General features: G+C 38.4%; 1 protein-coding gene across 2 annotated transcripts; it reads left to right on the forward strand.

The window, feature by feature from the left end:
- The first annotated feature begins 1,162 nt into the window (after positions 1–1,162).
- On the forward strand, positions 1,163–24,597 carry prkg2l (protein kinase cGMP-dependent 2, like). 2 transcript variants are annotated; one of them, XM_079842574.1, is made up of 19 exons: positions 1,619–1,720; positions 2,660–3,189; positions 4,573–4,739; positions 4,851–4,964; positions 5,395–5,500; positions 5,821–5,884; positions 5,996–6,073; positions 8,457–8,551; positions 9,006–9,074; positions 9,775–9,873; positions 9,965–10,115; positions 10,236–10,375; positions 13,609–13,698; positions 13,856–13,997; positions 16,040–16,203; positions 16,958–17,080; positions 19,543–19,605; positions 22,377–22,443; positions 23,949–24,597. In XM_079842574.1, exons 2-19 carry the CDS (start codon positions 2,702–2,704, stop codon positions 24,042–24,044), a joined length of 2,316 nt encoding a protein of 771 aa, XP_079698700.1. In that variant the 5' UTR covers positions 1,619–1,720; positions 2,660–2,701; the 3' UTR covers positions 24,045–24,597. The 2 variants fall into 2 exon arrangements, with proteins under 2 accessions (XP_079698701.1, XP_079698700.1); XM_079842575.1 differs by having other exon boundaries at positions 1,163–3,189.
- The last annotated feature ends 1,513 nt before the right edge of the window (positions 24,598–26,110 follow it).

Genomic DNA, 26,110 nt, shown 5'->3' on the forward strand with positions numbered 1-26,110 from the left:
CTAACCATTGTTTATCGATATGAAATATTAAATTAAAATTACCTACATGCATTATAGCTGCATATTTATGCTCGAGAATGCTTTGACCCGATACGACGCCGCTAAGGGAACTTCTGCCAATTCCACCAATTGGTTGAAACATATAATTTGTATGAATTAAAATTACTTTTAACATTTAAAAACAGACATGTTAAAATTCCACAGCTTGATTGTATTGGTAAAACTGACTTAATAATGCACAACACAACATTGGAATTTGAAAATTTAAAAAAAGTTAATTTAATTCATACAAATTATGTTTCAACTTGGTGGAATTGGCAGACGCTCTGTTAGCGCTGTGGCAGCGGGTCAAAGCGTTCTCGAGTATAAATATGCAGCTATAATGCACGTAGGTGATTTTGAATTGATATTTCATGTCACACTTAAAACTGACCGTAGTGTTTAAATATTTGTAAGATTGGCGAATCTATAGAACAATGCAAGGAAAACTAACTTTACCTCACTCTGAGAGTCCCCTAGTGGTCGGGAGCATTTCCATTGTGTTGTGGATTTTTCGTTGTGTTGTGGCTTTATTTCGTTGTGTTGTGGCTTGATTTTGTTGTGTTGTGGCTTTTTCGTTGTGTTGTGGCTTTATTTCGTTGTGTTGTGGCTTGATTTCGTTGTGTTGTGGCTTTTTCGTTGTGTTGTGGCTTTATTTCGTTGTGTTGTGGCTTCATTTCGTTGTGTTGTGGATTTATTTATGCATGCTTTTTAAATTTCGTTGTGTTGTGCACTACTGGGCCATCGTAGTACGGGCTGTTGACACATTAAAAAGCATTGAAAAATAAATCCAAATTTGTCTGAAGAAAACATTGTTCCAAAAAAAAAAAAAAATACGAAGATGTTTTTGATGTATTAATGAAACTGAAATTGCCAGAGAACATTAAAGGGATACATAGTTCACCCCAAAAAAATTATTTACTCACCCTCTAGCCATCCTAGGTGTATATGATATTCTTCTTTCAGACGAACACAATCTGAGTTATATAAAAAAATGTCCTGGCTAATCCAAGCTTTATAATGCCAGTGAATGCCAGCCCAAAATTTGAAGCCCAAAAAAGTGCATTCATCCATTATAAACGTACTCCATAATAAATAAATAAAGGCCTTCTGAAGCCTAGATGGGTTTGTGCAAGTAAAATATCTAGTTTCAGAGAGACATTAACTTACAAAGAAAATATAAACACCTCTTACAGTTCAAAGTTCAAAATGCTTACGTTACGTCCGACGTCATACGTCACGCCATTTGCGCTTTTTCGTGAGTTGAATAGAAATATTTAGAAAGAGAAATGTAAGAAATATTTAGCTTGTTGTTGTGACATATGTACATTTTTCTTACACTAACCCATCAATTTGCTTCAGAAGACCTTTATTATCATGGGGTAATTTTCCTTTTTGGGTGAACTATCCCTTCTTTAATCTCATATTATATGACATGACCGTTGAGCTGAAAGTTACAATGAACCGTATCCCGTGTCCTGTGTAATGCTCCACTGCCACCGCTAGATGTCAGTAGAATCGACTGTTCAGTGTCAGCGCTCAGTCTCGTGAAGACTGTCCAGCTGCTGCTGCTCCTGTCACTGCGCGCGACTCAGACCGATCGCTCTTATGTGGAGAAGCCGCGTTTCTGAATTATCCACAAATAAACAGCAGTGGAAACTATATTACACCCTGACAGGTGGTAAGTAGACCGCAATTCAACATTTGCCTCTCCGTTGGGTTTAATTGCGTTTAATATCAAATGTGAAGATAATTTATGCCATATTTTATTCAATTGCTCGTTTGTAAAGGGCTTACAAGTTCATAATGTTAAATGACAGTCTAATTGTTCCTTCATCTTAAATCAAATGTTAATATGCCAGGTGAAGTCTTAATGAATTACATTTTAATGAGCATATTCAGCTGTTCAGGTCAATCAGTAGCCTAATGTTGTTGTTGATGGTCTTTTTTCATGAATGTCACATTATTATTGTCACACGTGTTTTAAATGTTATATTTATACAATTTATTATTTACACTATTAATAACTGTATATTTTTCCCTGGACAAATTGTAGTGTAAATTGTTTTTTTCATACAATATTTATACAAAATTCAGTAAAACTAATTCCAGCCATGTTTCTAAATAATATTCAATAAAATTATTTTTTTTAAGGAAACAATATAGTATTTCTATTTATGTGTCCTTTTTAAAAAAAAAAAAAAAAATTTATTAAAGGGTTAGTTCACCCAAATATAGAAAATTATCAAGCCATCTCATGTGTATATGACTTTCTTCTTTTAGTCAAACACAAACACAAGTTATATTAAAAGAAATATTCTGGCTCTTCCAAGTTTTATAATGGGAGTGAATGGTACCTTAGATTTTGAAGCCAAAAAAGCGCATCCATCCATATAAAAGTAGTTTTTGTAAGACATTTTTTGGGGGGCTTCAAAATCTGGGGTATGCCATTCACTCCTATTATAAAACTAGGGTGAGTAAATTATGAGAGAATTTTCATTTTGGGGTGAACTATCCCTTAAAAATATTATTTAGAAGCATGACACTTAAGTACTGTATATTGAATGAACATGCTCTGTCTAGATAAGCAAAAAATCTGTATTTTGTCTTATGATTGCAGTAGCCAACCAGTGAACAAATTTAAAAGCCCAAAGGCCTCTCTATGGTTCCTAGTCACTCTCTGATCATGGGGAACGGTTCGATCAAAGCTCCTCGACTAGAGGAGACCTGCCTGACCTCCAGTATAAAAGAGGCCCCTGTTTGGGAATCTGTGGAGCCCCTGAAGATGAGGATCGCCCATCTGGAGGAAGAGTTGGCACAGAGGGACCAGGAGTTCCGTGCACAGGAGAAGCGGTTACAGAGCCTACAAAGGGAACTAGAGGCAAAAGTGTCCCAGATCGATAAGCTACAGGATGCCATCGGGTATAACAGCCTCGGGCGCTCACCGCCGGCACCACTGAGGCACAGCCGCAGACTTCTGAGTGTGATCAACCAGGGCTCCACACGCTTCCACAGAGTGGCTGTGGAGGTCCATCGGCGCCTTAAAGCTAAGGAGGGCGTTTCAGCCGAACCTACGTCGAGACACTTCTGTCATGACCACAGGGTCCATCACATCTCCACGGAGAGACCTCGCATCCATAAAGACTCCAGGTGAGTGCACTACTGGATTGTTTGTTTCATTATGGAGTCACTGGAATACTGACTCCCCTGGAAGGTGGAGACAAGAGTAAGGTTTAGCCAAGCCTTTGTAGTGTCTCCAACCCCAGAGCGGGCTTGAAAGCTTTGATTACCATAACACACTCCGAAGGGGATGGAGTGGCTAAAGAGAACACAAAGCGTGGGCCATTTGTATGCATGGACAGGAATCATTACTGTTTTAATTAAACACGCTCTTGATGGCAGTCTACAAATCTCCAGCACTAATTCATTCATAAGATCCTTTTTAGGTCAGTCGAGAGACCTTCCTGTTTCAGATCTGATAATGACAATCAGCCATAGTATAGTACCGAAGACCAAAAAGTGTCTGAAACTGACATGTAAAATGTAGACGTGTCCCACAGTGAAGATTTTAAACCCTCCAAAAGAAAGAATGAAAAATGTATACTTTGTTATACCAATAAAGTACGTTTATCCAATAATCAAACTTCCCTAAATTAAGTTTATTTACACATTTATTCATTATACATATAATTTCAAACTTATATACTGTTTTTTTGTCTGTCAAAAATTGCCTATATGATTTATGTGCGCCATTCCCAAGTCATGTGATAGCTTTGTGTGAGGAACAGACCAAAACTGAACAATAATGAATAAGAATAGGAATTTTATTCTTATTATAATGAATTAGAATTTCTTCATTTCTCACTGATCATCTTCCCTGCCTCTGCCTCATCTCACAAATCTTGTTGGAAATTAAACATACGCTGCCATATAATTATTGATTTCAGTCTGTTCCTCACACAAAGTTTCAGAACACTTGAAATGTAAAGCATGTATCATATCGCTTTATATAATACAGATTGTTTCAAAGCAGCTTCGCTGTGATAAACAGGAACATAATGAATGATGCAAACTTCATCAATTATGAGACAAATTCTGCTTTAACACAGTTCTAAAAAGACAATAGTGTCATTATTGATCTCAATTCAGTTCAGTTTTGATTCAGTTCAGTTCAATACCTGTTTAAAGTTAATCAGTTATTAAATGAGTTCAATTCAGCTATAAGCAGCTCTACAGAAGACAAAAGTGTCTTTCATCAAAAATGATTTTGCAAATTTTATTTGAATTTTGTGCAGATTTTTTTGTACTTTTTAGAGCTTGACAGCTGTGTTCACCATAAACTGTCAATATTTGGAAAAAGAGGAATGTGTATCTTCATAATTTCTCCTTTTGTGTTAACTTAAGGAAAAAAATAACTTAAGGATAAGTAAATAATGACAATAATGACATTTTCATTTTTGAGAGAACCATTTATTAAACTGGTGTTGTCAAAGCCGATTAGATAGATATACTTTTTTGCTTTTTTTTCTGTAGCACTAAGAAACTGATCAATGAAGCCATCATGAACAATGACTTTCTGAAGAAGCTGGAGCCTCAGCACACTCGAGAGATGGTGGACTGCATGTACGAGAAAATCTACGATGCTGAGCAGCTGGTCATTCAGGAAGGAGAGCCGGGGAACTACCTCTATGTGCTTGCCGGTAAACTCCAGATGTTTTTGCTACCTGCTTTTCATACTGTCATATTTTTTAAATCAAAATATTTCACTATTGAATTATTTTCTTTTGTCTGATTTGATTCGCTGTGTTTAGAGGGTTTATTAGAGGTCATTCAAAATGGAAAGCTCCTGGGTCAGATGCGTCCTGGGACGGCCTTCGGAGAGTTGGCCATTCTCTATAACTGTAAAAGAACAGCCACAGTCAAAGGTGTGTGTGAGTGTGTGGTCCTGGTAAACCCTATGTTATGGGGACAAAATGTTGGCAAATGACAATTTTTGGTGCCCATGAGGAAACAGCGTATAAATCATACTAAGAGATGTAAAAATGCCAAAAGTTTTCTGTGATGGGTAGGTTTAGGGGTAGGGTTAGTGTAAGGAGATACAGAATATACAGTTTGTACAATACAAATCTTGAATTATGTCTATGAAAAGTCCCCATAAAACATGAAAACACAACTTTTCCTTTTTACTTAATACAAGTTCGAATCATTACATTTGGATGCAGTCTGCAAAAAAATGGGTTATATCAAACATGACATTTTTTCTATTATTGTTGACCCACTTATATTGTAAGCATTGGATTTGTGTCATAGTTATAGATTTTTGAAGTGTAACTGATAGTGATTGCATTTCTTTAGCTGTGACTCAGTCGCACATTTGGGCTCTGGACCGGCAAACGTTCCAGACTATCATGATGAGATCCACTCAGGCCAGACATGAGGAATACTTCAGCTTCCTGCGCAGGTACATTCATGCCACTAACATTTGTGCATATTTATCAGTTGTCAACTTCACACACACATACCTCTCTGCTTGGCTGCTTCAACACACATTCAGCGCTGATTATAATGTTGTGGTTTTAAATGCTTATTGTAGACCTAGTCACTAATGTGTATCAGTGCATCATAAGTTGATGTTGTAATGTAACTGTTAAAATAATGTTGGTTGCCAAGTGTTGAATGTGTTAATGAGCAATTTCTGTCCTTATTTTTTTGTACACCATTTGACAATTTTTACAAATTCAATTGCATGCTGTTTAAACGTATTGCTACATTTTTCTTTAGTGTGTCCTTGTTGAAAGATCTGCCAGAGGAGAAACTTGCCAAAATAATTGACTGTCTTGAAGTTGTAAGTTTCCAGCATTTTATTGTGTCTATAGCATTGTCCTTCGTTGGTAATGTATATTTATTTCTGAAATGAACTATAACCAGATCATATTCATGTTTCAATCTTTTTTAGGATTACTTTGACAAAGGAGAGTACATTATCCGCGAGGGCGAGGAAGGAAACACTTTCTTTATCATTGCTAAAGGAGAGGTATGCATTATTGAATTAAGTTTTAATTTACATTTTAATTTAATTCATTAAATATTGCAATCTATCTGCTTTGCCAACATGAATATGCCTGTAAGAGTCAGCAGACACACCGCCCTTAGAAGCCCCATTGAAGTAGTGCTTAAATAGAAGTCTATGGCAGATACCTGTACCATTGGAGCAAATATAAATATTAATTGGATAAGAGACTGGAGACACATTATTGTGAGTCCCACCCAGACACCATACTTCACTGGTAACCTGTATGAGTATGTCTGCTACTTGCTGCTTGTTTTTTCATTGGACACTGAGCTGTCAATCCATATATTTTTAGAGAAGACTGGTTTCTCTATATGATCATAGGTGTCAGGGTTCTGTGTAGTTTCATTGTGTTCATGTGTCTTAGTTTCTTGTATATCCTTTTATTTTAGCATTCTTCGTGACATCCTTGGTTACTGATGATTGTCCCCTGTGTCTTGTTTTAGTTCCTTCGTTTGTTCTTGTGTATTTATAACCCTGGTTCTGTTCAGTTCTTTGTCAGTTCACTTCTTATGTTAAGTTTGGTTAGTTCTCTGTGTATTTGCCTTGGATAATCTTTGTGTTTATTAAAGGTTTATTTGATCAATAATCTCTATCATGAATCTCCTGAATACCACTGTGTATGCAACGAATGATCCGACTGAAACCATAATGGAGAAGGACTGTTATCTACAGAATGGCTAGACTCTGGAGGATTATCTTGAGGGCTTCCTGGATCTATACAACGAGGCACGCTGGGACGATGAAACACTTAAACATCTCTTCTGAAGGGGGATGGATGACTTCCTTGGCCAAATGCTGCTTTTAGTGGAGGATCATCACCATCCCTTCGCTGAGTTCACACCTTGTGGCTGCACAGATCCTCCCTCACTGTGGGAGTCATCAAGGACAACAGCAGCATCTACGACTCAATGGCACATGTTCCATCGATAGCAGCAATCTTGCTGCCCGCTCAAGACAGGACTAGTCGTCCCAGCCCGGAGTGTCCCAGATACATGAGACATCTTTCGCCACGGAACTGGCGAGTTTGACGCCTGAGCCCACCATGAAGAAGATTGAGCCCGAGCCAACACAAAACACTGACCATGTGCGAGACCCGCCTCCCACTACAGAGCCAGAGCCAGCCAACGAGTCCATCCTGGAGCTAAAGCCAGAAGCCTCCTCCTTTCTGAGGCTGGAGCCCACCATCAAGTCCCTCGTGGTGTCAGCGCTGTGGGGGAAGTTCTTTCCTGAGCCAGTAGAAGTGTGCTGGCTTATCCACCTTATCACAGAGCCATCTCCACCCTTGTTCCCACTCCTTCTCTAGATGATTCTCTCTGGTCACCTGCCCACTCCGTTGTCCCCATCACCATTGCTGGCTCCGTCCAGTAGCCAGAACTCACCTGCTCCATTGGTGTTGCGCAGCTGCCCGGCTCCACCCCCACCGCAGACTCCCACCAACTCTCCGGCTTTGCTTCAGGTCTCCTCTCCACCAGCCAAGCTCTACAGGACAGATCCCCTGGCTTCACCTCAGGCCTCCAGGCCCATGACTCCATCTCGGCCTGTCAGCCCGTCGGCTCCACCGGGTTCCTCCTTCACTCTGGCTCTGCTTTGGTCCCCATTGTTGCCTCGGTCCCTTAAGTCAGCATCCAGGTCTGCAATCAGGTCCGTCGACCCTTCGATTACGCTGGGGTCTCCATCTTACCAAGCTCCTCCTCTGTCAGTCAGCGCCCAGGCTCTGTCCATGAAACCCAGCACAGCTCTGCCTTGACTCCTCACTCCGTCAACTCCGCCTTGGTGTTCCTCTCGACCAGCTCCTCCTGTTTCCTGTCCTTTGCCTGCACCTCGTCCTTCACCTGCACCTCGTCCTTCACCTACACCCTCTCCCTCCCTCCACCGTTGGACTAATATGCACAGCGGGAGAACAAACCTGGTGGGAGGGGAGAGTTTTGTCAGGGTTCTGTGTAGTATCATTGTGTTTCTTTTCATGTGTCTTGGTTTCTTCTATATCCTTTTAGCATTCTTCATGACCTCAATTAGTCCCTATTTGTTCCCTTAGTTACTCATTATTGTCACCTGTGTCTCGTTTAGTTCCCTTGTTTCCTTGTGTGTTTACACCGCGGGTTCTGGTCAATTATTTTCCGGTTCACATCTAATATTTAGGTTGGGGTTGGGTATTGTTATCTCGTTGCATATTCGCCTGTGGATAATCTACATATTTATTAAAAGTATCTTTAATCTAGTCTGCATCATGTATCTCCTGAATATCAATGTGTATGTGACAGTAAGGAGCTTTCAGATGTAGGACAGTGAATTTTGTCAGTCAAACTAACAAGAAGTAAGGTTTTTTTTTTGTGTTCTTTTCCAGGTGTCTGTAACACAGACTACAGAGGGCTTTTCTGAACCACAAGAGATTAAGACTCTTGGAGTGGGTGATTACTTTGGGGAAAAGGCTCTCATAAGGTTTGGAGATGGTATCATTTTGAAATGTTTTTAACAATATTGAACACAATCAACAATGACCCCTTTATGATTGCGGACTTCCTGTAGGCCAAGAAAAAGACGAATTAGATATCTCTACAATGTCCACACATTGTTCACTAAGAGCTGTAAGAAACAGAGTTTCTGTAGGAGTAGATGTGGGAGGAGGAATGTCAGTCATCTGAAAAGATGTTTATTCTCAATGTACCATTGTTAAAGAGCACACTCAGTTCTGAAACATCCACAGAGACGCTCACACACTTGAGAGCCACTTGTCAAATTCACTAATTTGCAATAATGATTTAGATTCATTTTAAGCTCAGATGAAGGGCTTTCAATAGGGAATGTTTTTCATGAATTTCACTATTTTATATATACCGTATATATCTCCAAAGTGACACAACATAATTACATATTTCTTATCATTCCATTTCAGTGAGGACGTCCGCTCAGCTAATATCATTTCAAAGGAAAATGACACACAGTGTTTGGTGGTGGATAGAGAGTAAGTTTCTTTCACACTGACAAGAAGGGTTGCCACCAAATCATAATTTGATTGTCACATATCATAAGTTGTCAATACCAATTTTGATACCACAGTAAAAGAAACGGTGAAATAAATGTAAAAAGTAAATATTAATATAAATACAGTCATGTAGCCTTCACATACTTTTTAATTAGGTAGGCTTTATCTTGTTTTCAGATCAGTTATAGAACATAGTAGAAACATAACAAATAAAGCAGAGATAGAAGAGAGATACAAATTAAGTGAAAATTACAAATCAAATGTAAAGAAAAAAAAAGATTTGTCATTGTTATAACTCCATTGGAAACATGCCATTAATGGTTTGTGTGGTGAAGGTAGAAAAATATATCTTTAAAATTATAATTGTATGGCTTTTTTACATTCTATAGCTATTTATACATTTTAAATCAGTCTTAATTATTAAAATCACTGACCAACATTTATTTTAATATAGACTACTGCTACATCCCGACTAACAACATAAAATAAATTAGTGTAGGATTTACTTTGAATCAATTTTCACTCTTGAGTCAGTTCCTGACGTATTGTACAAATAATCACAAAGAAATGGCAAGTAACACATTGGTTTAAGCTGTAATCTTTGTTTTATTTATAACTTTTATTCTACCTATGACTTAAACTAAGTTATTTATTATCACTGTCTCCTGCTTTGCAACAGTAACTTCAATCAGATGGTGGGAACCTACGAGGAGCTGCAAGCCTATCTGAGGGAGTATGTGGAGCAGCTTTCTCTGAGTGATGAGAGGAGGAATGCCATGTAAGAACACACCTAATGGAAACTGACACAGCTAAGCCAACACACAGCTACTCCATTCCTGTATGTGAGAGTCACAATCATTTCCCCACAGGCCTCAGTCGCCTCTGTACGAACGTTTTCCTGAGGCAGCAGAGCTCAGGAGGCTGAAGGAGAAGGCAGCTGGTTTATCCAGTAACTCGTTCATGAAAGAACTTCAAGTAGTGGCCACACTAGGGATGGGAGGCTTTGGACGAGTGGAGCTGGTAGATTTAATTTATGAACCACTCTGATGCATGAATATATCTAGTAAAACGTTTTGCACCAATGGCATGTAAAAAATAAGTGTGTTTTATATTGTTTATTGCATGCATTTTGTGTCTTAGGTCAAGCTTAAAGATTCAGAAGATACTGCGTTTGCTTTAAAGTGTATTAAGAAAAAGCACATTGTGGACACCCGGCAGCAGGAGCACATCTATTCAGAAAAGCACATCCTCCAACAGACCCGTTCTAACTTTATTGTCAGGTCAGTCTAATGAGCATATATTTCCTGCCACGTATTGACATATTTTAATTGGAGAAGTGTAAACACTGGAATAATAGTACAATTTAGATTCATTTAATATAAACCTCTAGAGTGATGAAGGTTTTTACTGTACACAGATTGGGCTCAAGAACAAGACATAAGTTCCCCCTGGAGGCCACTAAATTAATTAAAGTTAATCAATATAAAGGACCAAATGAATGGCTTGCTGCTAGACTGCAAGACCGGTGAGAGAAACGTAGGTAAACAGACTGTTTGCTGTTTGTTAATTAAGGTCTGACGGATGAACTTGCACTTCGATTAGACTTGGTTATTAGATAATGTTGTGACAATTATGATAAGACTTTCCGGTGTTTTGGAAGCTGGCAACTTTGATATTTACCTCAGTCACTGTCACTATGGCTACACACACTATTTATGGCTGCACATTGAAAATCTGTTCATACAGGGGTCAATGACATGATGCACATTTTTTGTCTGGATTTATTAATTTACTCAAAAATACATAAGACACGCAGTTCATACATACAACGACATAAATACACTGTAAAGAACATAATTAGGATTTCTTAATTAAAATGCATTTTGATATATAAATTCTAAAATGTCTAATTAAAATGATGACAAGAAAAACAAGAAAAACGTATGAAGTAGTTTGACATTATATTTAATTATTATTCCTAAAAGCAATAAATCAGTATTGTTCAAATTGTATAAATATTTGAAGGAAAAAAAAGTGTTCGCCATCGCCATGACAAGGTCAGTTCAGGTTGTAAAATGTTGTAACATTTTAAATATGGTGCCCCCCTCAAAAAAACCTTAATATTATAAATTTATTTAATTTGTTCATGATATTTACAAATATACCTATGATGGTCACACCACATTACATTTTTAGAGTCAATAAAATAAACTTTTGTTGAAAATGGTACATTTCTACGAACTTAGCACGTGTTTTAAAGCAGATTTTAAAAATCTTTTAAAATAATGGTCCTTTTCTTTATTTTAGACACTTTTTTCACAATATTGGAACTGCTGAGTGTGCTTAATGCATAAATCTGCATTTAATCGAACTATTTAAATGTCCACATTGAAATTTGTCGTTTAGCGGACACTTTGGCCCTGTTTAAACCTGGTGTAAAATGTGTTTTGGTCGATCGAATCACAAGTGGACAATGCTAAATACAGGTGTAAAAGGGGTCTAAAACGTTTTGAGCTTGTCAACTTTCAACCACTTCCAGAGGTAGTCGAAAACGCAATCGCCCGGATTGCTTTCGTAGTGTAAACGCTCATGTGGTCGAATGTGTTCGAACAGTCACAAAAGACGCCTAGTCTCCGCCTACTGACCTAATGCGTAAACATTATGGGAAGCGCGCTAGCCATGAAGACCCAAGTTTGGTTTGAAGATGAAACATCTTCTCTCACCATTCCTGATTTCTAACACACACTCACAGCGTTCGCCGTGCTCTTGCGGCTGTCGGCAGAAACGAAAGCTGCTGATCTCTGTGTGTTTATTTCATCCACAAGATCTGGAAAAAAAAAACATACATTTACCTGTCCATAGACCCTACCCTCGAAGAAATCAGGACAGAAGTGGTTGAAAGTTGACAAAAGAGACGGATTAAAACACCAGGGGCCCTATCTTGCACCCAGCGCAATTGACTTTGTACACCGACGCATGTGTCATTCCTATTTTGCACCCGCGCAAAGCGCGCTTTTCCCTCCACAGAATCACGTCGCTAAACTAGTGAATGAACTCGCGCTCCCTGGGCGGTTCAGCGCAAAAAAGGAGGCGTGTTCCGGCGCAAACAATCCCTGGTGCTATTTTGCTGTTCCATTAAACAATTGCGCCACTGACCAGAAAAAACCTAGTCTAAAGTCAGTGGCGCGTTGCGCGTTGTTCATTATGCTATTTTAAGGGCGCATGCTTGACCATAATGTATAGCGTGCACAACGCCCATACACTTTGCTCATGTAGCCTAATCTACACAGATGCAACAGTTATTTTTGCAAATCATAAATTGTTACACTAAAAAAATATTAACACATGAGATGACGGAAATCATTGTGGTGTGCCACGAAGATGTGAAAAAATAGGCATAAATCTAGCTTACAAATAATTCAGGCTAATTGTAATAATTAAGGATAAGACCTGTTTGCCCAATAGTGGCAAGACATATATGTATATAAGGACATCTGACAAATTGGTTTGTCCGTCAAGAACCAGGAAAAAAAATCGACTGAAAAACTGAAAAAACTGAAAGACTGAAAAAAAAAAGACTGTGAAATCACCTTTACCATAATGTACAACATTACAACTTCACTTCTCTGTTCACTGCTCTTACAAGAACATCAGTCTCCTCTGTGAACCGCTCCTGGCGTGCGCCTGGTAAATACGCCATAATAATAGCAATCCATAATGGAACTTGCGCACCTGCTTTTAAAGGGAATGTTGGATGACGCTCGGATTGGTTTATTCACGTTACGCCCAAACCACACCTATGAATAATGAAGCTACTTCAGACCAACCCATTTTAGATTTGCGCCGGGCGCAAGAGCCATTTATCCCGCAAGGAAAATAGCAACAGCGCCGAGACCCGCCCACAAAGTTACTTGCGCTTCGCGCGTTGACACTTGCGTTTCAGATCGTTAAAATAGGGCCCCAGGTGTAAACGGGTATGTGTCTCCCAAGTCTACTTGTGATCCGATCGACTAAAGCGCATCTTAATACCAGGTGTAAACAGGGCCTTTTATTAAAAAAAAGCCCCGGAGGCCACAGTGGTGTTCAAGCTCAGTAACCTTATACTGTAATTGCTCCATTCCTTCAAACAATGTGGCGGAGCAGACAGTCATACAAGAAATCCACAAAGGACTGAATTTTCAGATCCTGACACACTAGACATTTGTCTTATGTGTCACAGTGGCCTCAGTGCCATTGTGCTTTTCATCTGTATCAGAAAAGGGGCTTCTACTTTGCATGTTTCTAGGAAACTCCCCAGGGAATTTCAAACCATGCTTATATTCCTGTCGGAGTGTGTGCTCTAGCTAATTTTATTGCCTCTCTGGCATTTGTAGACGAAAAGCTAGCACAGCTTCACATGCAAGTCTAGTTCTCTATGAAAGCTAGCAGTGAGAAATGCTAAAGAGTCGCTGTTTCACAGAATGCAAATAATCGAGTGTGTCAGGCTGTTTTTTTGTTTTTTGTTTTGTTTCAGGATGTTCCGGACATTCCGGGATGATAAGTATGTTTACATGCTGCTTGAGGTTTGCTTGGGAGGAGAGCTGTGGAGCGTGCTGAGGGACATGTGAGTGTAGGTTGTTTTGACACTGTGCATTTTGCATATTACAGCCCACTGATCACTTGCATGGTTATTACCGACTATCGCTGATTGATTCAAAGCTGCTGATAGATGTAGAATACGCAAGTCTCTTAATTTAGGATGATGTTTTGATTTCATTTAGGAGTTGCTTCGACGAGCACACTGCCCGTTTTTGTACTGGATGTGTGCTGGAAGCTTTTGATTACCTGCACGGCAGAGGCATCGTGTACCGAGACCTGAAGCCAGAGAATCTTCTTTTGGATGGGGAAGGCTATGTCAAAATGGTCATTTTACATACAGTACACCACTAAATAGCATGGGGAAAGGTCCAAAAGTCAGAGACTACATTCATTTTTTTTTTAAATCCTTGAAAGTTAGTGAATCTGGAAAAAAAAAGTCAAGGCCCTGGAAAGTTTTTGAAAATAAACATACATAGATACAGGTCGTTGAAAGTGCTGAATTTATTATAACATATATATATATATATATTGCATATATATATACACGTTTTCTGGAATAATTTCCTTATTATTCAAAATAAAGAAAAATAAATGCTTTTTTGCATATTTGTGTTTGACACATGAAAACTGTAACAATGTGTCCCCCCCATTAAGTCCTTGAATTTGACGGTATTGAACCTGGAAAGTCCTTGAAAGGTCCTTAAATTTGAAGTTAACCAAGGTGTGGGAACCCTGTAAAAATTAAAGCAAAAAAAATTATGATGAACATTTTTCAGATTTTTCAAGGGCTCTAAGCCAGTGGTTCTCAACCTTTTTTGACAATATTCAAACTCCCTCCATTTTAAGCTGATATCTACACAAAAATAATCTATATTTGTAGTGTTTTTTTCAGCATGTTAATTACAATTGTGTTATTATAACTAAATGTATCTTCCCCTGGAAGTTTGCTGAGGTCTCCTGTGTGTGAGAATTGCTGCCAGAGATGTGCTGCGTCCCAATTTCGCAATTATATTCTATCCCCTAAAAGTACTCTTTTTCTTTTTCTGTGTAGCAAAAGAGTAGAAAAGCTTTGGGACATACTATCACATCATACAATAACGGTTACATTAACGGTTACCAGTGTTGCCACAGTTACTTTGAAAAAGTAATCTGATTACTGATTACTCCTTTAAAAAGTAACTTAGTTAATTTACAGATTACTTGATTTTAAAAGTAACTAAGTTAAGATTACAAGTTACTTATTAGTTACATTCAGCAGTTGCCGACAACACCCCTGCCGCCTCAACATAAAAATGACAACCGTTTTTGCCAACACTCACTTTATTGGAAGTGCATTTTTAACAGTAACGTCAACAATGTATCTCCTGACATTTTAAATTGAAATTAAAAAATATTTCCTAAAAAAAACATGTTTTAATAAAAAATGTAATAAAGACAGTCTTTCTTGACTTCACTTAACATGAACACACTCCCCGAGACACAAAAAGAAAGCAAAAATATATATTTTTACTAAGGAAAATGACTAAAATAGTAACTCACAGTGACTTTGATAAGTTACTTTAATCTGATTATTGGTTTGGAAATAGTAACGCTAGATTACTCGTTACTGGAAAAAAGTAGTCAGATTAGAGTAAAGCGTTACCACAGACGGTTACATACATTAACGATTGCTCTCTGTCGCTTAGTTACACGCATTCCTGCCACTGTAAACTGACATGTCAATCATCTTGTCACAGTTAACATCCTCCACATTTCATTTCCTACCATATCGGAGAGAAATGCAGTAGCACATTGATTTGCCAGTCGTGGGTCTTTCATGCGGAGACATATTAATGCATAACGATGCATTTAAAAGTTAATGGCCTAACAGATCTTTATATAAAAGTTCATGTTGTTGCAGATGAAATATAACTTGGATAGCATTAAATAAATATTTTTTATCAGCTTAAAAGTTGATTATTAGTCACTCAAACCCCTTTATCTAAAATTCTCTTCTTAACCATCAGTCGCGTACATCCGCCATGCACAAGTTTGTAAACTTGGCATTGAAAATGGTCACATGACCGAAACGTTTGCCTTTTTTCTTTCTTTCTGTAAAGCATTGATTTTATCTCACATCCAATTATTTTTTCTTGGTAGAGTGTGTGGATTCTTTTGACGTGTTCATTTTCAAATTAAACTTTTCATGCAAATATTATAATAAAAAGTTGTGATTATTTGTAATTCAAAATACAATAATTTTCACTGGTGGTCTCAGTCTTTTGTACCTCACTGTATATAAACTATGCATAGAGTTTGGAATATGTAGCCATGTCTTAGTCTTACTCTGAGCATCCTTATTATCTACTGTTTTTTTTTTTTTTCAGACTGACTTTGGCTTCGCCAAAAAGATTGGTCTAGGTAAGAAGACATGGACGTTCTGTGGCACTCCTGAGTATGTGGCTCCTGAGGTCATCATGAATAAGGGTCATGACTTTGGAGCTGACTGCTGGTCAATGGGCATCCTCATCTTTGAGCTCCTGATTGGCAGGTAATCATGTGTGTTTCATATCATGTGTTTCATCCACCAAATGCTTCCACAGGACAGAATTTGTAGGCTGAATATTCTGGTTCAACCAATGCTTTTGAGTGTGGGACGGACTTACCATTTTCACAAGCAATGGAAAGTGTTTTGAAGCAATCAGTTTTGCAATTCCGTTTGATGCCACTAGTGATGCAGAAAACTGCACATTTCATATTTCCCAGACCTTTAGAGAATCAGTTCTGTTGCTGAATTGGCACAGCCTTCCCTGTGCCATTGCCAAAACACTGCATCATGTTCAGCATCCGTTTTGTAAAGGACAGATCACTCTTGACCAGAGCAAATGGTCCCCTAGTGTGAGATTTCACAGTGTACTCCATTGCCTCAAGCTTCAGTCAGTATCACCATGGCAACAGGGTATTGGGGAAGGGACTATGTAATAGATGCAGCTGCACTGTGATTAACCAACTGGACAAAACATTTATGATGTAATGCCATATGATGTAATAAAGTTTACATCTTCTCAAAGCTTACTGATGCATACTGTTAGCTGAGCTCATTAATTTACTGCATGAATGTACATTCTTGTGCACAGTTGCGTTATGCATTTTGTGACATTAATCATCTATGTTTAACTCAAATTCACAAAGTGAAATACATTTTAGGTATTGTCTGACTTGATTGTAGCCGTTTTAGAGGCTTAAATGATGTTGAATGACTTTTGATTGTGTTTGAAATATAACATCTCCCACACGACTGTCAGCCCTCCATTCACAGGCTCTGATCCGATCAGGATCTACACTATGGTTCTTCATGGGATAGAGAAGGTGGATATTCCCAAGAGGATCAGCAAGCGTCCAGAGGATCTCATACGGAGACTTTGCAAGTATGTTTCTTTCATTCTGAGACATTTTTTCAAACCTATCTCAAATACACAGCAGTTCACTGACCAGAGGTTTTTAAACACATAAAGCCCTATCATACACCCGGCGCAATGTGACGGCAGATGGGATGCAAGTGTTTTTTTTCTAGTTTCAGCCCGACGCAGTTATCATTTTCACATCCAGCGCCCCGTTGTTTAAATAGCAAATGCACTCGCGGCCATCTGTTCGCCCATGGACGTGCTGGTCTGAAAACGAGGTGTCAGGCGCATTGTTGGCGTGTTGCTATTTTGAGGCAACGGGAAACGACTGTGCCATTGACCAACAAAAATCTGGTCTAAAGTCAATTGCGCAGTATTTTTTGTGTTATTTAAAGGGCACATTAGTAATATGCGCATATAGGCGGGTGCACAACGTGCATAAACTCTGCTTATTACACACACAGGGATGCGCAGCAGCACACAAACATTTTTGAATATTAAAAATAAAAGGATTCCTCTCTGGAGAAGCATTCAATCCTTCTGCTCGCAAATTCCACCATGTAAATAGCGAATCCGCCATGGTGCAAGCACAACTGGCTTTTAAAGGGAATGGGAGATGAGACTCTGATTGGTTTATTGCATGTTACACCCAAAACACACCCATGACTCATTAAGAGACTAGTTACAACCCTTTTAGATCATGCACCTGGCACACCGACCATTTTTTTTGTCATTTAACTAGCAAAAGTGGATTTGGACACGCCCTAAGTGCACCTGCATGCGCTTCAGACCATGCGAAACTTGTATGTCATGGATTTAAATACATTTGTACTGATAAAGTTGCAAGATAGTACATTTAATATACTGTATATTAAATTCAAATAAAAAATTATAATCAAGTACTATACGTGCTTTAGTATGTTAGTTGACACATCAAAATAAGTGTACTTCTTTAAAGATTATACAACAACAAAAGGTTATAAAAACAATGATTTAAAATGTAAAGTAAAACTTTTAATATGCCATTTTTTGTGCAGTTTCAGTGCAAAGTGCACAAAGTGTGTTAATAAGAAATATTGTCATGAAAGAGTACATTTAAGTGGCAAGTTATCTGCAAGTACAGTTTCTTAAAAATATACTTATAAGATTTGAAGTACACTAAAAGTGCACATGCAGTACAATTAAGCACACATAATTTTCGCATTCCTCTTTGTCGACCAATTTTGATGAACTTTTTTTCTGAGCTTGTCGCACTTGATTGCTTACTTGAAGGATATGTGTGATGCTGCCATAGAATTTGGCATGACATAGTCCTCTTGTCTAGAGTGAGCTATATGCCTTGAAAGGCACAATATATAAGTTTCGCCGATTGTGAATCTAAAACGAAAGTAAACGCGAGCTACCTAATGCATGCAAATTAGGCGACATGTACAATAGCCTGACTCCAAATATCAATTGCATAATGCATTTAATAATAATTATTTTTTTATTTATACTGTTTTTATTTCTGTTCAATTTGTGGAAGAGTTAAATTAGGAGGTCACACAGAGCCTCAGTCAGAAGTTCTGGAAGCTCATAATTCATGTACACTAAGGTCTGAAGATACTGAAGAGAAATCATACAGGAGAGAAGCCAATCAGTTGAGTTTGTGGCTAAACCTTTTACAGTGCTTGTATATTGTTGTCTTTTAATGCAAATGATAATTCATACTCAGAAAGTAGACCTGAAATGACATTCATTAAGATGATTAGTTAAAACATTTCCAAATGCACCTGCAGACTATTTTTCCAGACATTAATTTTGTCATTGATGATTTCTTAAAAATACTATGCAAATGAGACGTCTTGTTCTCGTGAACCCAATCTCGTCTGTCGTCTCGTCTCATCTCATGAGCTAAGTGTCTCGTCATACTGTTTCGCTGTATCACAATGATTAGTTTTCTGTTGATAAATAATAAATACATTTTCTGTCTAATAAAATACATACATACTATATTAAAGCATCTTTGGTGTTTCCATGGTTTCTACAGAAATCTAAGGTAGCGCGGATATGACGTCATTGACAGGCGACACAATGAAACAGTATGAACACTGGTTATAATAGCTGATTTCTCTGCATTTTGGAAACATTATTGGAAATGTTTGGAATAAAGTATGCAGGTCAACAAAATATATAACATTGTTCTTGTGTTTAATCTAAAAATCTTACATATTGTGCCTTTAATATGCTGTCTATGTAGGTAGCTCAATAGATTTTGGAACAGAGCCTCTGTCATCCTATGGTCCAGATTTTTCAGTTCAGATTTGATGGTCTGTACAGCTTGTAATCAAGAATAAAATAGGATTTGATGTTCACTGTGGGTGCATGTGTCAGTATACATGTGTCCCTGTCAGTGTATGTTTATGTATTTATTGTTTTGCCTTTTTCTCTTGCTCGGCCTGTATAAGAACAGTCAGAAACTCACTCATCTTCCTCACTGTCTCCAGACTCAATCCAGCAGAACGGCTTGGGAATAAAAAGAATGGCATCATTGACATCAAGAAACACAAGTAGGTCAATTCACAAGTTCATATAATCATGTGGCAAAATATAGGTAAACCGGTTTAGCATGCTGTCCATGGTTAAAAGTTTGCTCTTAAAAAATAGATTGAGCTTTTAGATTCTCTCCTTCCCCTCCTCTCCTCCTTGGGAAATACATAGAAAGATGATTGAATGTGGAGAAGGGGAGGACGAGGGATGCTTGAGCGATGTTGTCTGAAGATAAGCCAAGATGCTGCTTACAACAACAAGCTCCTCTCGTACTTACGCCATGAACTTCATTTCTTAAAAGAATAGTTCATCCAAAAATAACAAATCTGTCATTATGTATTCACCCTCATGTTGTTCTAAAACTGTTAACAATTAAATAAAAATGCATTATAGTTTACATTTATATAAAATGCAATTAATTGAACTTAAGTGCTTTTTAAAACCGTACTTATGTGTGTCAAGAAACAGTCATGAAAGCGTACTATCTTTAAGTACACTTAAGGATTTGTTATTCCCCCTTTACACTTCAGGTCTTTGTGGTCCGTTTGGACCCCACACATTTACAAAGCATTTGTATACAATTCTTTTAATACAAATGATATATCATTGTTTTATTTACTTCTAAACTATACATTTATGCAGTATTTTGGGGGATATGTGGTACTTTTTTTAACCTATTTACCAAAAAATTACCTAAATTGAGGTCCCCATGAGCTTATAAATCATATAGAATTAGTTTTTTTGAACATTTAATAATGCATATTGTTTTGTGTGATGGGTAGGGTTAGTGAGTGTAAGGGGATAGAACATTACACTATTGTTGTGTACATGTGTAACACACAGCATTGTGTGTGTGTTAGGTCTCACCCCTTCATATCTGCATTTGTGGCTTATTTTGTTTGGCAAATTTGCTAAATCAGAAAATGTGCAGATTTATGCCGGATTTATTGATTTTATTAAAAAATAAAAAACTCAAAAAAAATGTTGCATACCTTCAGAACATCGAATAAAGCCCAGTTTTTGTTTGTGTGTTTAGATAGATAATGTTACAAAATTCAAAAACTTTCATGCCACTGAGATGAAGGTAACAATGTTTTTAATGAGGGAAACATCAAATCCAAACGGACCCCAAAGACCATATAAGGGCTAAATAAAATTAAGTGTACTTGTTTTTTTACAAGGGAAGGATGAGTAAATAATGACATTTTTTTTAATTACTATTTATTCCTTTGATGTTTAATTTCATAGATTTCATTAGGTCTAGTGTCATAATTCAGTCTCCGTAGTCAATGCTATCCTGCCCATAAAAGTTGTTAATATTAACTTTATTTGTCTCACTGTACACTTGAGGCCTTTCACTCTCATATTCTCATGTAAGTGTTTCATTTTTCAGCATTAACGAACATTAGACCCACCCGGGAGTACAGTGAACCACTGATCCATGTGTCTGATCACGGGTAGTGTATTGTTGAGTCTGTTTTGCTGCTGGTCTGTTCGCTCCTTTGTATGTCACAGCACAATGGGTAGATGAGCCAGCCTGCCAAATTGGCCTCAATGCATTCACAGGGGGAGCAATTAGTGACCAAAATGAGAGGCACAGCTGCTGCCATCTTCCACAGAGCAGTGAAGCTGCAGACAGCAAGGTGAAGCACTGTCTGGGCCCATCCTTTAACAGTCACACGAGTGATGGCGCCTAAAATGCATGTGCACTGATGATGCTCACTGGACCAATCACAATCGACTGGGACTTACCACTCTTATTATGTTACTAGCTCTGTGTGTTTGTACTGAGAAGCTGTTGTTTTTATATTCATTATGCTTGAGTATTCTTATCACACAGGGGTGATTCGGGTAACGTACACACAAAGCACACAAGTGCTCAACATTATTATCATTATTATGATCAAAATTATGATCAGAGCGTTATGCAAATGAAGGCCCATGCTCTTGATACAGGCATGAATATGCATGTGTGTCGTCAGACGAGTGAGATCTGAGATATACACTACCGTTCAAAAGTCGGTAAGACGCGTTAAATTGGTCAAACATGCAAGTGACGCATTGCATTTATAATTAAATTTCAAGTAAAGAGAATACTGAAACAAAAACATAATTTCCTCAAAAATATTAAGCAGAACAAAACTGTTTTCAAGTGATACTAATAAGAAATGTTTGTTGAGCAGCAAATCAGCATATTAGAATGATTTCTGAAGGATCATGTGACACTGAAGACTGAAGTGATGATGCTGAAAATTCTGCTTTGCATGAATTACAGCTTTGTGATGAATTACATTATATTCAGAAATTGATGGTCATATTAGGAATCAAAATTGTTGTCTATGAAAATATAGAGTAACTTGCAGAACTCAAAACATCCTCCCATGTCCAAAAAGACCATTAAACTTGCAAAAATGTCTCATTTTGTACTTCTGCAAAGAAGCTTTTATGGGGCAGTTAAAAACTATTGAGAAAATACTGCAAACCTTAAGCTTGTGAATAAATCCTCATCTCATTTCACGTGTGAAGAGTGTGCTTACAAATGCAACTTACAGGGGCCTGTTAAATTCTAAAGGTCAGTGAGAGTGTGGAAATGGCCATAAAATTAAATACATTTTTGGAGCAAAAAACATTTTCTAATAATAATTGTGGACCACTGGGGAAATAATAATGTACAATATGTTCCCTTGACACATTTTCTCACTACAAGGAAAGCATCAGATGATGCTGAAGGAGTGAACAGATGCTGTTACTGTCCTGTGGAGGTTTAGTTTGGTCCATTGTTTTCTCACAGGTGGTTTCAAGGCTTCAACTGGGAGGGACTCAGACGGCGGAAGCTGACGTCTCCTCTGAGGAGAGAGGTGAGGCATAGCTCCAACAGATTTTACAATGGCTGCATCCCATATCGCATACTCTCTTGAGTAGGTACTTATTTTGAATAAGTGACTACTTTACGTACTACACCGATCAGAGATAACATTATGACCTAATATTGTGTTGGTCCCCCTTTTGCCAAAACAGCCCTGACCCGTCGAGGCATGGACTCCACTAGACCCCTGAAGGTGTGCTGTGGTATCTGGCTCCAAGATGTTAGCAGCCGATCCTTTAAGTCCTGTAAGTTGCGAGGTGGGGCCTCCATGGATCGGAATTGTTTGTTCAGCACATCCCACAGATGCTCGATTGATTTGAGATCTGGGGCATTTGGAGGCCAAGTCAACACTTCAAACTCGTTGTTGTGCTCCTCAAACCAATCCTGAACCATTTTTGCTTTGTGGCAGGCCATACTATCCTGCTGAAACAGCCCACAGCCAACAGGGAATACCGTTTCCATGAAAGGGTGTACATGGTCTGCAACAATGCTTAGGTATGTGGTACTTGTCAAGGTAACATCCACATGGATGGCAGGACCCAAGGTTTCCCAGCAGAACATTACCCAAAGCATCACACTGCCTCCGCCGGCTTGCCTTCTTCCCATAGTGCATCCTGGTGCCATGTGTTCCCCAGGTAAGCGACGCACACACACGCACCCGGCCATCCACGTGATGTTAAAGAAAACGTGATTCATCAGACCAGACCATCTTCCATTGCTCCGTGGTCCAGTTCTGATGCTCACGTGCCACTGTTGGCACTTTTGGTGGTGGACAGGGGTCAGCATGGGCACCCTGACTGGTCTGTGGCTATCCAGCCCCATACTCCACAAACTGTGATGCAGTGTGTATTCTGACACCTTTCTATCAGAACCAGCATTAACTTCTTGAGCAATTTATTTCGTGCTACAGTAGCTTGTCTATTTGATCGGACCACACAGGCCAGCCTTCGCTCTCCACGTGCATCAATGAGCCTTGGCCACCCTTGACCCTGTTGCCGGTTCACCACTGTTTCTTCCTTGGAGCACTTTTGATAGAGACTGACCACTGCAGACCGGGAACAGCCCACAAGGGCTGCAGTTTTGGAGATGCTCTGACCCAGTCGTCTTGCCATCACAATTTGGCCCATGTCAAATTCGCTCAAATCCTTACACTTGCCCATTTTTCCTGCTTCTAACACATCAACTTTGAGGACAAAATGTTCACTTGCTGCTTAATATCCCACTAACAAGTGCCGTGATGAAGAGATGATCAGTGTTATTCACTTCACCTGTCAGTGGTCATAATGCTATGCCTGATCAGTGTACATCTGCCGTGTTGTCATTATCATGAAGTTGGGTCGCTTCACTGCCATTCATAAGACCTCTCCCGTGGCATCATGGGATGGTTAAGTTTGCGATTTCGGATGCAGCCAATGTTTTAACATATGTCTTTAGAAATGTAAGCCTGTTATTCTACACTTGTGGTATTTTCTGCTGTTCTGACTTTGATTTTCCCAGCTGAAAGGGCCTCTGGATCACAGCCATTTCGACATGTTTCCCCCTGAGCTTGAAGAACCTCCAGATGAATTCTCTGGCTGGGATAAAGACTTCTGAAAACAAGCTGTTTCTATGAGCATGTTTGGCAGAGCATCGCTGCGTGTGCTCTCAACTAACTATTTTCAGACCGCTACACTGACCAGTTTGCCTTTGTAAGTGAGCAAAAGCTCAAAGACGATCTAATGTAAAGTGATGGTGGACAGCGTCTGGAGAAGTCTCAGTATTACCTCGATGTGCTTTCTGGAGCATTGTGCAACCTACTGACTTGTTCAGATGGACAGAAATCCTGTTAAAGCTAATTTTACAAGGTGAAAGGTTATTGCAGTGATGTCTCATTATATAGATGAATCACTGATGACTTAAATCTGTCTATTTGTGACGTTCAAATGTTTTAAAGACCTAATATATCATTAAATCCTTGACAGATCAGCAGATGTGTTTGAATTTTGGATGTTCTTCATCTGTCTTCGCTGGAGTAAAGCACAGCAACATGACAATAAACAAAGGTGTGCCTTATCATTTTACAATAGTTACTTTATAAGTTTTGATGAAAACGTTGTGTCTTCAAATGCTAACTTTATAATACTAATAATATTTAATGTACAGATGTAAATCGTTTATTTTCTGTTGTACTTATTGTGGATTATCTAAATGAGTGTATTTTCTTCCGAGTTTTGTATCAGAGTCTAGATATTTCACAAATGAGAAAAACAACACTGTCATCTACTGGTAAAAATCTGCGAGCACAAGCAAGAGGGACTAAACCAATGCGTTTCAAAGTAGCACTCAAAAGTAATTAGTGTTCTTAAAGGTTGTGCAGATGGATGATTTACGATTTACTACACATGGTTATGTGTAAGAGCATTTTATTCCTGTCTTCCACATGACTTGCACAGATTCTGCAGCATGTGCTTTTAAGAGGAGCTTCTTCATACTTTTTTTAGCGTGGTCATCTCATTCTTTTCCACGACATAAGAGAGACTGATAGGATAACATAATAGTTGTCTCACCTTAAAATATTTCTTAATTCAGTAAATCACACAAAAATGTGACCAAGTCAAATATAATCCCAAATAAAAAGAAACAAAATAAAGTAATTTATTTAGCAGTTTTTTTTAAAGCAAGGAAAGAAGCACTAGACTTGCTCCCAAATGCCCTTGTCAAAAAATCCTAAAGGATTCCAATAAGAAATCTGTACAGGATTCCATTTAGAATTGCTATCATATTTTGGAACCGTTCCTATAGGTATTGTCTTATAGGATATTTATGTCTTGTCCTTTAAGATTCTTATCTGATTCCTATTGGATTCTGTGGGAATCGACTTATAAGACAATACATAAAAATCCTATGGGATAATTTCTACAGGATTTGAATGGGATCCAATTGGGTCCCTATTCAGGTCTATATGGAAATTTGTTTTCATTTTAAATCTTATCGAATAAAGCATTTTTAAGAATCCTAAAGGTGCACTTTTCCACTGTATCTTTTACTAACCAATAGTAGTTTTTGAACTTTGTGTTACATTATTTTACAATAGAGATTTAGATGTTTACAGCATGATTTATCTCTCTCTTTCTCACACACACACACACACACACACACACACACAGTTTGGTTTTCATCTTTTATGGGGTCTTTCCATAGGCGTAATGGTTTTTATACCGTACATACCGTATATTCTATCCCCCTACACTGCCCCTGCCCCTAAACCTAACCCTCACAGGAGACATTCTGCAATTTTACATTTTCAAAAAACATCACTTAGTCTGATTTATAAGATGTTTTCCTCATGGGGACCTAAAAATGTCCCCACAAGGATGAGGATTTCGGATATTGCTATCTTTGTGGGGACATTTTGTCCCCATAACGTGATGATTACCAGTCCACACACACACACACACACACACACACACACACACACACACACACACACACACACACACACACACACACACACAATGTTACACTCTAAAAAATGCTGGGTTAAAAACAACCCAAGTTGGGTTGAAAATGGACTAACCCAGCATTTGGGTTGTTTTAAGCAAACATTTAACCCAACTGCTGGGTTAAAACGACCCATTCACTGGGTTCAAACAACCCAATTGTTGGGTTAAAACAACCCA

The sequence above is a fragment of the Gobio gobio genome, assembly GCF_949357685.1.
Source record: "Gobio gobio genome assembly, chromosome: 18".
Classification (NCBI taxonomy): domain Eukaryota; kingdom Metazoa; phylum Chordata; class Actinopteri; order Cypriniformes; family Gobionidae; genus Gobio; species Gobio gobio.